Genomic DNA, 15,515 nt, shown 5'->3' on the forward strand with positions numbered 1-15,515 from the left:
ATGGGATTGAGAGAGTGCGGTTTATCGGTATGTGGGGGATTGAGATATGGCGGTTTATCGGTATGTATGGGATTGAGAGAGTGCGGTTTATCGGTATGTATGGGATTGAGAGAGCGCGGTTTATCGGTATGTATGGGATTGAGATATGGCGGTTTATCGGTATGTATGGGATTGAGATATCGCGGTTTATCGGTATGTATGGGATTGAGATATCGCGGTTTATCGGTATGTATGGGATTGAGATATCGCGGTTTATCGGTATGTAGGGGATTGTGATATAGCGGTTTATCGGTATGTATGGGACTGAGATATCGCGGTGTATCGGTATGTAGGGGATTGAGATATCGCGGTTTATCGGTATGTATGGGATTCAGAGAGCGCGGTTTATCGGTATGTAGGGGATTGAGATATCGCGGTTTATCGGTATGTATGGGATTGAGATGTCGCGGTTTATCGGTATGTATGGGATTGAGATATCGCGGTTTATCGGTATGTATGGGATTGAGATATGGCGGTTTATCGGTATGTATGGGATTGAGATATGGCGGTTTATCGGTATGTATGGGATTGAGAGAGCGCGGTTTATCGGTATGTATGGGATTGAGATAAGGCGGTTTATCGGTATGTATGGGATTGAGAGAGCGCGGTTTATCGGTATGTATGGGACTGAGATATTGCGGTTTATCGGTATGTATGGGATTGAGATGTCGCGGTTTATCGGTATGTATGGGATTGTGATATGGCGGTTTATCGGTATGTATGGGATTGAGATATGGCGGTTTATCGGTATGTATGGGATTGAGATATGGCGGTTTATCGGTATGTAGGGGATTGAGATATGGCGGTTTATCGGTATGTATGGGATTGAGATATCGCGGTTTATCGGTATGTATGGGATTGAGATATCGCGGTTTATCGGTATGTATGGGATTGAGATATCGCGGTTTATCGGTATGTATGGGATTGAGATATGGCGGTTTATCGGTATGTATGGGATTGAGATATCGCGGTTTATCGGTATGTATGGGATTGAGATATGGCGGTTTATCGGTATGTATGGGACTGAGATATGGCGGTTTATCGGTATGTATGGGACTGAGATATGGCGGTTTATCGGTATGTATGGGATTGAGATATGGTGGTTTATCGGTATGTATGGGATTGAGATATCGCGGTTTATCGGTATGTATGGGAGTGAGATATCGCGGTTTATCGGTATGTATGGGATTGAGATATCGCGGTTTATCGTTATGTATGGGATTGAGATATGGCGGTTTATCGGTATGTATGGGATTGAGATATGGCGGTTTATCGGTATGTATGGGATTGAGATATGGCGGTTTATCGGTATGTATGGGATTGAGAGAGCGCGGTTTATCGGTATGTATGGGATTGAGATAAGGCGGTTTATCGGTATGTATGGGATTGAGAGAGCGCGGTTTATCGGTATGTATGGGATTGAGATATGGCGGTTTATCGGTATGTATGGGATTGAGATATGGCGGTTTATCGGTATGTAGGGGATTGAGATGTCGCGGTTTATCGGTATGTATGGGATTGAGATATCGCGGTTTATCGTTATGTAGGGGATTGAGATATCGCGGTTTATCGGTATGTATGGGATTGAGATATCGCGGTTTATCGGTATGTATGGGATTGAGAGAGCGCGGTTTATCGGTATGTATGGGACTGAGAGCGCGGTTTATCGGTATGTATGGGATTGAGATATGGCGGTTTATTGGTATGTATGGGATTGAGATGTCGCGGTTTATCGGTATGTATGGGATATAGATATCGCGGTTTATCGGTATGTATGGGATTGAGATATGGCGGTTTATCGGTATGTATGGGATTGAGATATGGCGGTTTATCGGTATGTATGGGATTGAGAGAGCGCGGTTTATCGGTATGTATGGGATTGAGAGAGCGCGGTTTATCGGTATGTATGGGATTGAGATATGGCGGTTTATCGGTATGTATGGGATTGAGAGAGCGCGGTTTATCGGTATGTATGGGATTGAGATATGGCGGTTTATCGGTATGTATGGGATTGAGAGAGCGCGGTTTATCGGTATGTATGGGATTGAGATATCGCGGTTTATCGGTATGTATGGGATTGAGATATGGCGGTTTATCGGTATGTAGGGGATTGAGATGTCGCGGTTTATCGGTATGTATGGGATTGAGATATCGCGGTTTATCGGTATGTAGGGGATTGAGATATCGCGGTTTATCGGTATGTATGGGATTGAGATATCGCGGTTTATCGGTGTGTATGGGATTGAGAGAGCGCGGTTTATCGGTATGTATGGGATTGAGATATGGCGGTTTATCGGTATGTATCGGATTGAGATATCGCGGTTTATCGGTATGTATGGGATTGAGAGAGCGCGGTTTATCGGTATGTATGGGACTGAGAGCGCGGTTTATCGGTATGTAGGGGATTGAGAGAGCGCGGTTTATCGGTATGTATGGGATTGAGATATGGCGGTTTATTGGTATGTATGGGATTGAGATGTCGCGGTTTATCGGTATGTATGGGATTGAGATGTCGCGGTTTATCGGTATGTATGGGATTGAGAGAGCGCGGTTTATCGGTATGTATGGGATTGAGAGAGCGCGGTTTATCGGTATGTATGGGATTGAGATGTCGCGGTTTATCGGTATGTACGGGATTGAGAGAGCGCGGTTTATCGGTATGTATGGGATTGAGATCGCGGTTTATCGGTATGTATGGGATTGAGAGAGCGCGGTTTATCGGTATGTATGGTACTGAGAGAGCGCGGTTTATCGGTATGTATGGGATTGAGATAAAGCGGTTTATCGGTATGTATGGGATTGAGATATGCCGGTTTATCGGTATGTATGGGACTGAGAGAGCGCGGTTTATCGGTATGTATGGGATTGAGATATGGCGGTTTATTGGTATGTATGGGATTGAGATGTCGCGGTTTATCGGTATGTATGGGTTTGAGATATCGCGGTTTATCGGTATGTATGGGACACAGATATCGCGGTTTATCGGTATGTATGGGATTGAGAGAGCGCGGTTTATCGGTATGTATGGGATTGAGATATCGCGGTTTATCGGTATGTATGGGATTGAGAGAGCGCGGTTTATCGGTATGTATGGGACTGAGATATGGCGGTTTATCGGTATGTATGGGATTGAGATATCGCGGTTTATCGGTATGTATGGGACTGAGATATCGCGGTTTATCGGTATGTAGGGGATTGAGATATGGCGGTTTATCGGTATGTAGGGAATTGAGATGTCGCGGTTTATCGGTATGTATGGGATTGAGATATCGCGGTTTATCGGTATGTATGGGATTGAGATATCGCGGTTTATCGGTATGTATGGGATTGAGATGTCGCGGTTTATCGGTATGTATGGGACACAGATATCGCGGTTTATCGGTATGTAGGGGATTTAGATATGGCGGTTTATCGGTATGTATGGGATTGAGATGTCGCGGTTTATCGGTATGTATGGGACTGAGATATCGCGGTTTATCGGTATGTATGGGACACAGATATCGCGGTTTATCGGTATGTACGGGATTGAGAGAGCGCGGTTTATCGGTATGTATGGGATTGAGATATCGCGGTTTATCAGTATGTACGGGATTGAGATATCGCGGTTTATCGGTATGTATGGGACTGAGATATCGCGGTTTATCGGTATGTACGGGATTGAGAGAGCGCGGTTTATCGGTATGTACGGGATTGAGAGAGCGCGGTTTATCGGTATGTATGGGATTGAGAGAGCGCGGTTTATCGGTATGTATGGGATTGAGATATCGCGGTTTATCAGTATGTATGGGATTGAGATATCGCGGTTTATCGGTATGTACGGGATTGAGAGAGCGCGGTTTATCGGTATGTATGGGATTGAGAGTGCGCGGTTTATCGGTATGTAGGGGACTGAGATATCGCGGTTTATCGGTATGTAGGGGATTGAGATGGCGGTTTATCGGTATGTATGGGATTGAGATATCGTGGTTTATCGGTATGTATGGGAGTGAGATATCGCGGTTTATCGGTATATATGGGATTGAGAGAGAGCGGTTTATCGATATGTACGGGATTGAGATATCGCGGTTTATCGGTATGTATGGGATTGAGAGAGCGCGGTTTATCGGTATGTATGGGATTGAGATATCGCGGTTTATCGGTATGTATGGGACTGAGATATTGCGGTTTATCGGTATGTATGGGATTGAGATATCGCGGTTTATCGGTATGTACGGGATTGAGAGAGCGCGGTTTATCGGTATGTATGGGATTGAGAGTGCGCGGTTTATCGGTATGTAGGGGACTGAGATATCGCGGTTTATCGGTATGTAGGGGATTGAGATGGCGGTTTATCGGTATGTAGGGGATTGAGAGAGCGCGGTTTATCGGTATGTATGGGATTGAGAGAGCGCGGTTTATCGGTATGTATGGGAGTGAGATATCGCGGTTTATCGGTATGTATGGGATTGAGAGAGCACGGTTTATCGGTATGTACGGGACTGAGATATCGCGGTTTATCGGTATGTATGGGATTGAGATGGCGGTTTATCGGTATGTAGGGGATTGAGAGAGCGCGGTTTATCGGTATGTATGGGATTGAGATATCGCGGTTTATCGGTATGTATGGTACTGAGATATCGCGGTTTATCGGTATGTATGGGACTGAGATATCGCGGTTTATCGGTATGTATGGGACTGAGATATCGCGGTTTATCGGTATGTATGGTACTGAGATATCGCGGTTTATCGGTATGTATGGGACTGAGATCGCGGTTTATTGGTATGTATGGGATTGAGAGAGCGCGGTTTATTGGTATGTATGGGATTGAGAGAGCGCGGTTTATTGGTATGTAGGGCATTGAGAGTGCGTGGTTTATCAGTATGTAGGGGATTGAGAGAGCGCGGTTTATCGGTATGTATGGGACTGAGATATCGCGGTTTATTGGTATGTATGGTACTGAGATATCGCGGTTTATTGGTATGTAGGGGATTGAGAGAGCGCGGTTTATTGGTATGTAGGGGATTGAGAGAGCGCGGTTTATTGGTATGTAGGGAGGCCTGGATTGAAATGATTGACATATTGTGTTTTCTCTTGTAGAACGGACCGGAGCTTCCCTAGCACTGCACTTTCCAATGTAATGTGTCCGGAGCTTTCCGTGGGCTGCTGTGTATCGCTGCCAGAACATTCCGGAGACGCGGCTTCTTTTGGTTGTGATGGGTAACCCGTTGCCCTCCTTCCTAGTCACAGGAACGCAGTGTCCGTATTATAGGTGATGGGGAAACCATTATAATGAGTCAAGGCAGCAGCTACCTGCCCTGCCTGAATCCCCAGGGCCCAACTCCCAGCTCCGCCGGGTCAGAACCGAAAGCCATGACTGTCCGGGGTGGTTCATGCGACATCCGTGTGGGCCCGAGCGGCACCGAGAGAGCTCTCAAAATGAAGAGGAAGAAAAGCAAGAAGGAGCGTAACCACGCCAGGTTCAGCAATCCGCAGGCCAAGCGCGTCCTGGGGCAGGGGTCCCACGGGTCCTTCCCCCCAAAGTGTCCTCCCCCGAGCTGTGCGAGAGCGATTCCCCCCTCTGCACTGAGGGGAGCGTGCAACTCCAACCCGGTCATCATAACCCAGAGCCGCCTGACTCAGCACCTAGGGATCTTCAACAGGGAGGTGAAGTCTGCCGACATCGGGAGGCTCCTGAGCACGGGGGCGCAGGCGCAGGACCCCCGCAGCAAGTCCCAATCCCAGGGGGGCAGCACGGGGCCAGGGGACGTCACCCCCACACCTGGGACAGAACCGCAGGGTCAGGGAGAAGAGCCTGCCCCAAACATAACACAGGCTGACCAGAAAGGGCCTTCCAGCAGCCAGCCGTCCAGCACATTGCCGGCCAGCGGGGCTGACATCTCCCCTCCCCAGCGGCACACAGCGCCCGTCCCGGAGGCAGCACTGGCAATCCTGCACATGCTCCGCTCCCAGCCTCCGTTCCCAGGCCGGAGCCTGCTGAGCGAGACACAACAGGCCATCACCGCAAATGTGCTGCTTCAGCACGGCACGATCCCCAACCTGTCGGCATTATCTGTGAGGAGGAAGCTGGACTACAGCAGCAAAGGTAAAGCACCCACAAGGCAGGGTTACCATGCACGCAGGCACTCGTGTCATGTGCTGTCTGCGATTCCAGTCTCTACAAATACACAGCTGCTTACCTGTAACGGTCACTAACCTCGCGTAGCACCCGATTGTAAGCTCTGCGGGCCACACATCGCCTCTACTGGTGCCTGAATCTATGTTTGTGGCACACATTGTTATATTGTGTGTGTGTGTGTGTGTGTGTGTGTGTGTGTGTGTGTGTGTATACATACACTTGTGTGAAAAAGTAAGTACACCCTCTGTGAGTTCTATGGTTTTACATATCAGGGAATAATAACAATCATCTGTTCCTTAGCAGGTCTTAAATTAGGTAAATACAACAGATGAACAACACATGACATATTACACCGTGTGTGTGTGTGTGTGTGTGTGTGTGTGCGTGTGTGTGCGCACACGACATATTACAGTGTGTGTGTGTGTGCGCACACGACATATTACTGTGTGTGTGTGTGTGTGTGTGTGTGTGTGTGTGTGTGTGTGTGTGTGTGTGTGTGTGTGTGTGTGCGCGTGCGCACACGACATATTACAGTGTGTGTGTGTGTGTGTGTGTGTGTGTGTGTGTGTGTGTGTGTGTGTGTGTGTGTGTGTGTGTGTGTGTGTGTGTGTGTGTGTGTGTGTGTGTGTGTGTGTGTGTGTGTGTGTACATAATACACCGCGTCATGATTTATTTAACAAAAATAAAGCCAAAATGGAGAAGCTAAGGGCCTCATGCAGAGAGCATAGAATTTTAAAAATGGCGAATTTCATAAAAAGTAGGTTTTTTGGAGAGTTTTATTCTCCATATGCAGAAAAGTGCGAATTCTGCTATGTTTAACATGGATGCGTGTGGCGAGTTTAAATTGGCGAGATGCGCGCTTCAGAAACGTGTAAAAACAAATTCGCGCCTTTTTTTTCCCCTTTACTATAGGCGGCGAGCGCCATCTTGCCATATTTTCGTGGCGCGGCAAAAATGCGAGAATCGCGCCTTTTTTTGGCGCGAACAGCCGCTACTTGCCGTTCGCACCTCTCTGCATTCGGAGAGTTTTAAAAATGGCGCGATGGAGGTTCTCGCCAGCCGCGAGGCGAGTTTTAAACATAGAAATAAAAAAATGGCGCGTTTTTCGCAACTCGCCATTTTATGCCGTTTTCTGAAGGAAATTGAACAAAAAATGGCGAGTTTTGAAATAACGATGCTCTCTGCATGAGGCCCTATGTGTGAAAAACTAAGTACCCCCTTACTGCTTCCATAGGAATTAAGATGCTAAGTAGCAGGCAGGTGCTGCTAATCAATGCCCTTGATTAATTGATCCTCAGCGTGTGTGACCACCTCTATAAAAGCCAAAGTTTTAGCAGTTTGCTGGTCTGGAGCATTCAGGGGTGTGTTAACACAATGCCAAGGAGGAAAGACATCAGCAATGCGCGTGCGCGGCGCCAACAAGAGACGTCCCTCCATGGGGCCGGCCACAATGCGCGCACAGCGTCGCTCACCCTCACCCTCTCACACCCTCACCTCTCCCCCATCCCTCTCACACCCTCACCTCTCCCCCATCCCTCTCACACCCTCACCTCTCCCCCATCCCGCTCACACCCTCACCTGTCCCCCATACCCCGTACACCTCTCACACTCTCACATCCCTCTCTCTCCCCCTCGCCTCTCACCCTCACCTCTCCCTCTCTCACACCCTCACTTCCCTCCCTCTCTCACACCCTCACTTCCCTCCCTCTCTCACACCCTCACTTCCCTCCCTCTCTCACACCCTCACTTCCCTCCCTCTCTCACACCCTCACTTCCCTCCCTCTCTCACACCCTCACTTCCCTCCCTCTCTCACACCCTCACTTCCCTCCCTCTCTCACACCCTCACTTCCCTCCCTCTCTCACACCCTCTCCTCCCTCCCTCTCTCACACCCTCACTTCCCTCCCTCTCTCACACCCTCTCCTCCCTCCCTCTCTCACACCCTCACTTCCCTCCCTCTCTCACACCCTCACTTCCCTCCCTCTCTCCACACACCCTCACTTACCTCCCTCTCTCCACACACCCTCACTTACCTCCCTCTCTCCACACACCCTCACTTCCCTCCCTCTCTCCACACACCCTCACTTCCCTCCCTCTCTCCACACACCCTCACTTCCCTCCCTCTCTCCACACACCCTCACTTCCCTCCCTCTCTCCACACACCCTCACTTCCCTCCCTCTCTCCACACACCCTCACTTCCCTCCCTCTCTCCACACACCCTCTCCTCCCTCCCTCTCCTCCCTCTCCTCTCTCACACCCTCTCCTCCCTCCCTCTCTCACACCCTCATCTGTCCCCCATACCCTTTACACCTCTCACCCTCACCTCTCCCTCTCACACTCTCACTTCCCTCACCCTCCCGTCCCCCACACTCTCACACCCTCACTTCCCTCTCCTCACCTTCCACCCTCACCTCTCTCACACCCTTGCCCCTCCCTCTCTCACACCCTTGCCTCTCCCCCCTCCCTCTCTCACACCCTCACTTCTCTCTCCTCCCTTTCCCCCTCACCTCTCTTCGGCCTATGCTCTCCCACTATGGAATTTCCAGAAGGCCTCCAGCATAGCGCCGACTAATCACATACTTCCCTGCAAAGCCCAATCAGCGGCCTCGCGCCGAGACCACCCAATCGGCGGCCTCGCGCCGAGAAACCGCCAGTGTCCCCGTAGTATACAGGCAAGGTCTCGGCTCTGGGGTTCATGGGGTTCACGGTGTTGGAGATATGCCTGTGTTTTCATTTGGAAGTGCTGCCCTCTACAGTTTGTCATTAAGAAATGCAAGTGCTGTGACTTGCTTGTCAGATACATTTTAATGACTCATAAAATGAATGTGTTTAATAAAAATGAGAAATAACCCCCAGGTGCGCACCCCCTTAGTCCGCATGCAAAGTCCCGGGGGTCCAGGTTTCCTGGTCCTGGCGCTGTCTCTCTGATTATTACAGATACGGAGCCCGCGTATTTCATGGGATTCGTGTTTCCTGTTATTGCAGTTGGTGCTGACGCCTGTGAGGATATGGACCAGCGACACTCGAACATTGAGGGAACAGGCAGCAGGAAAACTGGGCATAGGTCAGAGAGAGAGAGAAACCTGAAGCAACGATTTCCACTTCAGTTCCTGTCCAGCCCCGAAGCCCGTCCCGTCCACACGGGCATCAAGAGTGTGAGTTTCCTGCACTTCTTCCTCCTCCAAAGTAGAGGCCAGAAACCAGCTGTAGTACAGTAACACCTGAGCGGGCCTCCTGTAAGCGCCCTGTGCACCTCCAGCTGTAGTATAGTAACACCTGAGCGGGCCTCCTGTAAGCACCCTGTGCACCTCCAGCTGTAGTATAGTAACACCTGAGCGGGACTCCTGTAAGCACCCTGTGCACCTCCAGCTGTAGTATAGTAACACCTGAGCGGCCTCCTGTAAGCACCCTGTGCACCTCCAGCTGTAGTATAGTAACACCTGAGCGGGCCTCCTGTAAGCGCCCTGTGCACCTCCAGCTGTAGTACAGTAACACCTGAGCGGCCTCCTGTAAGCGCCCTGTGCACCTCCAGCTGTAGTATAGTAACACCTGAGCGGGCCTCCTGTAAGCGACCTGTGCACCTCCAGCTGTAGTATAGTAACACCTGAGCGGGCCTCCTGTAAGCACCCTGTGCACCTCCAGCTGTAGTATAGTAACACCTGAGCGGGCCTCCTGTAAGCGCCCTGTGCACCTCCAGCTGTAGTACAGTAACACCTGAGCGGGCCTCCTGTAAGCGCCCTGTGCACCTCCAGCTGTAGTATAGTAACACCTGAGCGGGCCTCCTGTAAGCGCCCTGTGCACCTCCAGCTGTAGTACAGTAACACCTGAGCGGCCTCCTGTAAGCACCCTGTGCACCTCCAGCTGTAGTACAGTAACACCTGAGCGGGCCTCCTGTAAGCACCCTGTGCACCTCCAGCTGTAGTACAGTAACACCTGAGCGGGCCTCCTGTAAGCACCCTGTGCACCTCCAGCTGTAGTATAGTAACACCTGGGCGGGCCTCCTGTAAGCACCCTGTGCACCTCCAGCTGTAGTATAGTAACACCTGAGCGGGCCTCCTGTAAGCACCCTGTGCACCTCCAGCTGTAGTATAGTAACACCTGAGCGGCCTCCTGTAAGCACCCTGTGCACCTCCAGCTGTAGTATAGTAACACCTGAGCGGGCCTCCTGTAAGCACCCTGTGCACCTCCAGCTGTAGTACAGTAACACCTGAGCGGGCCTCCTGTAAGCGCCCTGTGCACCTCCAGCTGTAGTATAGTAACACCTGAGCGGGCCTCCTGTAAGCGCCCTGTGCACCTCCAGCTGTAGTACAGTAACACCTGAGCGGGCCTCCTGTAAGCGCCCTGTGCACCTCCAGCTGTAGTACAGTAACACCTGAGCGGGCCTCCTGTAAGCACCCTGTGCACCTCCAGCTGTAGTATAGTAACACCTGAGCGGGCCTCCTGTAAGCACCCTGTGCACCTCCAGCTGTAGTACAGTAACACCTGAGCTGCCTCCTGTAAGCACCCTGTGCACCTCCAGCTGTAGTATAGTAACACCTGAGCGGGCCTCCTGTAAGCACCCTGTGCACCTCCAGCTGTAGTACAGTAACACCTGAGCGGGCCTCCTGTAAGCGCCCTGTGCACCTCCAGCTGTAGTACAGTAACACCTGAGCGGGCCTCCTGTAAGCACCCTGTGCACCTCCAGCTGTAGTATAGTAACACCTGAGCGGGCCTCCTGTAAGCACCCTGTGCACCTCCAGCTGTAGTATAGTAACACCTGAGCGGGCCTCCTGTAAGCGACCTGTGCACCTCCAGCTGTAGTACAGTAACACCTGAGCGGGCCTCCTGTAAGCACCCTGTGCACCTCCAGCTGTAGTACAGTAACACCTGAGCGGGCCTCCTGTAAGCACCCTGTGCACCTTCAGCTGTAGTACAGTAACACCTGAGCGGGCCTCCTGTAAGCACCCTGTGCACCTCCAGCTGTAGTACAGTAACACCTGAGCGGGCCTCCTGTAAGCACCCTGTGCACCTCCAGCTGTAGTATAGTAACACCTGAGCGGGCCTCCTGTAAGCACCCTGTGCACCTCCAGCTGTAGTATAGTAACACCTGAGCGGGCCTCCTGTAAGCGACCTGTGCACCTCCAGCTGTAGTATAGTAACACCTGAGCGGGCCTCCTGTAAGCACCCTGTGCACCTCCAGCTGTAGTATAGTAACACCTGAGCGGGCCTCCTGTAAGCGACCTGTGCACCTCCAGCTGTAGTATAGTAACACCTGAGCGGGCCTCCTGTAAGCGACCTGTGCACCTCCAGCTGTAGTATAGTAACACCTGAGCGGGCCTCCTGTAAGCACCCTGTGCACCTCCAGCTGTAGTACAGTAACACCTGAGCGGGCCTCCTGTAAGCACCCTGTGCACCTCCAGCTGTAGTACAGTAACACCTGAGCGGGCCTCCTGTAAGCGCCCTGTGCACCTCCAGCTGTAGTACAGTAACACCTGAGCGGGCCTCCTGTAAGCACCCTGTGCACCTCCAGCTGTAGTACAGTAACACCTGAGCGGGCCTCCTGTAAGCGACCTGTGCACCTCCAGCTGTCAGTTACATTCTTGGCTCGGGGGGAAAGCTCCCTAAGCACCGCCCCGTCCAGGGTCCTCTCGTAACCAGCACGGGGCACACGTGAGGGAAGGAAATGGTTACTGGTCACTGTAGGAGACGAGTGCAGAGGTATAACCAGGGGGACACAGATTTGGGGGAAACAAACATTGGCTTTTATTTAGCCCGTATCTTCAAACAACACATCTTTAAGGCAGGATACAAATTAGCAGAACGGCCTGTCCCCTTGTAAGGGATAACTCACGTCCCCGGTCCCTATCTGCAGGGCTGGGGGGATACACCCCTTACCCACCTATCCCTGTGTAAGGGGTAACTCACTCCCCCAGTCCCTATCTGCAGGGCTGGGAGGATACGCCCCTTACCCACCTATCCCTGTGTAAGGGATAACTCACTCTCCCCGTCCCTATCTGCAGGGCTGGGGGGATACGCCCCTTACCCACCTATCCCTGTGTAAGGGATAACTCACTCTCCCCGTCCCTATCTGCAGGGCTGGGAGGATACGCCTCTTACCCACCTATCCCTGTGTAAGGGGTAACTCACTCTCCCCGTCCCTATCTGCAGGGCTGGGGGGATACGCCCCTTACCCACCTATCCCTGTGTAAGGGATAACTCACGTCCCCGGTCCCTATCTGCAGGGCTGGGAGGATACGCCTCTTACCCACCTATCCCTGTGTAAGGGGTAACTCATTCCCCCAGTCCCTATCTGCAGGTCTGGGAGGATACGCCCCTTACCCACCTACCCCTGTGTAAGAGATAACTCACGTCCCAGGTCCCTATCTGCAGGGCTGGGAGGATACGCCCCTTACCCACCTATCCCTGTGTAAGGGATAACTCACTCTCCCAGCCCCTATCTGCAGGGCTGGGAGGATACACCCCTTACCCACCTATCCCTGTGTAAGGGGTAACTCACGTCCCAGGTCCCTATCTGCAGGGCTGGGAGGATACGCCCCTTACCCACCTATCCCTGTGTAAGGGGTAACTCACTCTCCCTGTCCCTATCTGCAGGGCTGGGAGGATACGCCCCTTACCCACCTATCCCTGTGTAAGGGGTAACTCACTCTCCCAGTCCCTATCTGCAGGGCTGGGAGGATACGCCCCTTACCCACCTATCCCTGTGTAAGGGGTAACTCACTCCCCCAGTCCCTATCTGCGGAGCTGGGAGGATACGCCTCTTACCCACCTATCCCTGTGTAAGGGGTAACTCACGTCCCCGGTCCCTATCTGCAGGGCTGGGGGGATACGCCCCTTACCCACCTATCCCTGTGTAAGGGATAACTCACTCTCCCTGTCCCTATCTGCAGGGCTGGGGGGATACGCCCCTTACCCACCTATCCCTGTGTAAGGGATAACTCACTTCCCCCAGTCCCTATCTGCAGGGCTGGGAGGATACGCCTCTTACCCACCTATCCCTGTGTAAGGGATAACTCACTCTCCCTGTCCCTATCTGCAGGGCTGGGGGGATACGCCCCTTACCCACCTATCCCTGTGTAAGGGGTAACTCACTCCCCCGTCCCTATCTGCAGGGCTGGGAGGATACGCCCCTTACCCACCTATCCCTGTGTAAGGGGTAACTCACTCTCACAGTCCCTATCTGCAGGGCTGGGAGGATACGTCCCTTACCCACCTATCCCTGTGTAAGGGGTAACTCACTCTCCCTGTCCCTATCTGCAGGGCTGGGAGGATACGCCCCTTACCCACCTATCCCTGTGTAAGGGATAACTCACACTCCCAGTCCCTATCTGCAGGGCTGGGGGGATACGCCCCTTACCCACCTATCCCTGTGTAAGGGATAACTCACTCCCCAGTCCCTATCTGCAGGGCTGGGGGGATACGCCCCTTACCCACCTATCCCTGTGTAAGGGATAACTCACTCTCCCAGTCCCTATCTGCAGGGCTGGGAGGATACGCCCCTTACCCACCTATCCCTGTGTAAGGGGTAACTCACTCTCCCAGTCCCTATCTGCAGGGCTGGGAGGATACGCCCCTTACCCACCTATCCCTGTGTAAGGGGTAACTCACTCCCCCGTCCCTATCTGCAGGGCTGGGAGGATACGCCCCTTACCCACCTATCCCTGTGTAAGGGGTAACTCACGTCCCCGGTCCCTATCTGCAGGGCTGGGAGGATACGCCTCTTACCCACCTATCCCTGTGTAAGGGGTAACTCACGTCCCCGGTCCCTATCTGCAGGGCTGGGAGGATACGCCCCTTTCCCACCTATCCCTGTGTAAGGGGTAACTCACTTCCCCCTCCCTATCTGCAGGGCTGGGAGGATACGCCCCTTACCCAGCTATCCCTGTGTAAGGGGTAACTCACATCCCTCGTTCCTATCTGCAGGGCTGGGGGGATACGCCCCTTTCCCACCTATCCCTGTGTAAGGGATAACTCACTCCCCCCGTCCCTATCTGCAGGGCTGGGAGGATACGTCCCTTACCCACCTATCCCTGTGTAAGGGATAACTCACGTCCCAGGTCCCTATCTGCAGGGCTGGGAGGATACGCCCCTTACCCACCTATCCCTGTGTAAGGGATAACTCACTCTCCCAGTCCCTATCTGCAGGGCTGGGAGGATACGCCCCTTACCCACCTATCCCTGTGTAAGGGATAACTCACTCTCCCAGTCCCTATCTGCAGGGCTGGGAGGATACGCCTCTTACCCACCTATCCCTGTGTAAGGGATAACTCACGTCCCCGGTCCCTATCTGCAGGGCTGGGGGGATACACCCCTTACCCACCTATCCCTGTGTAAGGGGTAACTCACTCCCCCAGTCCCTATCTGCAGGGCTGGGGGGATACGCCCCTTACCCACCTATCCCTGTGTAAGGGATAACTCACTCTCCCCGTCCCTATCTGCAGGGCTGGGGGGATACACCCCTTACCCACCTATCCCTGTGTAAGGGATAACTCACGTCCCAGGTCCCTATCTGCAGGGCTGGGAGGATACGCCTCTTACCCACCTATCCCTGTGTAAGGGATAACTCACTCTCCCAGTCCCTATCTGCAGGGCTGGGAGGATACGCCCCTTACCCACTTATCCCTGTGTAAGGGATAACTCACTCCCCCAGTCCCTATCTGCAGGGCTGGGAGGATACGCCCCTTACCCACCCATCCCTGTGTAAGCGATAACTCACTCTCCCAGTCCCTATCTGCAGGGCTGGGAGGATACGCCTCTTACCCACCTATCCCTGTGTAAGGGGTAACTCACTCCCCCCGTCCCTATCTGCGGAGCTGGGAGGATACGCCTCTTACCCACCTATCCCTGTGTAAGGGGTAACTCACTCTCCCAGTCCCTATCTCCAGGGCTGGGGGAATGTACCCCTTACCCACCTATCCATGTGTAAGGGATAACTCACTCCCCCCGTCCCTATCTGCGGGGCTGGGAGGATACGCCTCTTACCCACCTATCCCTGTGTAAGGGGTAACTCGCTCTCCCAGTCCCTATCTGCAGGGCAGGGAGGATACGCCCCTTACCCACCTTTCCCTGTGTAAGGGGTAACTCACTCTCCCAGTCCCTATCTGCAGGGCAGGGAGGATACGCCCCTTACCCACCTTTCCCTGTGTAAGGGATAACTCACTCTCCCAGTCCCTATCTGCAGGGATGGGAGGATACACCCCTTACCCATCTATCCCTGTGTAAGGGGTAACTCACTCCCCCTGTCCCTATCTGCAGGGCTGGGAGGATACGCCCCTTACCCACCTATCCCTGTGTAAGGGATAACTCACTCTCCTAGTCCCTATCTGCAGGGCTGGGGGGATACGCCTCTTACCCACCTACCCC

The 15,515-nt window shown here is 52.7% G+C and overlaps 1 protein-coding gene across 1 annotated transcript in view; it reads left to right on the plus strand.

Moving 5' to 3' along the window:
* Nucleotides 1-15,515, plus strand: part of LOC142486343 (uncharacterized) — a 39,290-nt gene that overhangs the window by 12,989 nt on the left and 10,786 nt on the right. Inside the window, exons 2-3 of the mRNA XM_075584969.1 lie at nucleotides 5,117-6,122; nucleotides 9,141-9,310. Of these exons, the coding sequence (XP_075441084.1) occupies nucleotides 5,309-6,122; nucleotides 9,141-9,310 (984 nt within the window). The 5' untranslated portion in view covers nucleotides 5,117-5,308. The remainder of the gene's footprint in view (nucleotides 1-5,116; nucleotides 6,123-9,140; nucleotides 9,311-15,515) is intronic.

Source organism: Ascaphus truei, unplaced genomic scaffold (genome assembly GCF_040206685.1).
Source record: "Ascaphus truei isolate aAscTru1 unplaced genomic scaffold, aAscTru1.hap1 HAP1_SCAFFOLD_827, whole genome shotgun sequence".
Taxonomy (NCBI): Eukaryota; Metazoa; Chordata; class Amphibia; order Anura; family Ascaphidae; genus Ascaphus; species Ascaphus truei.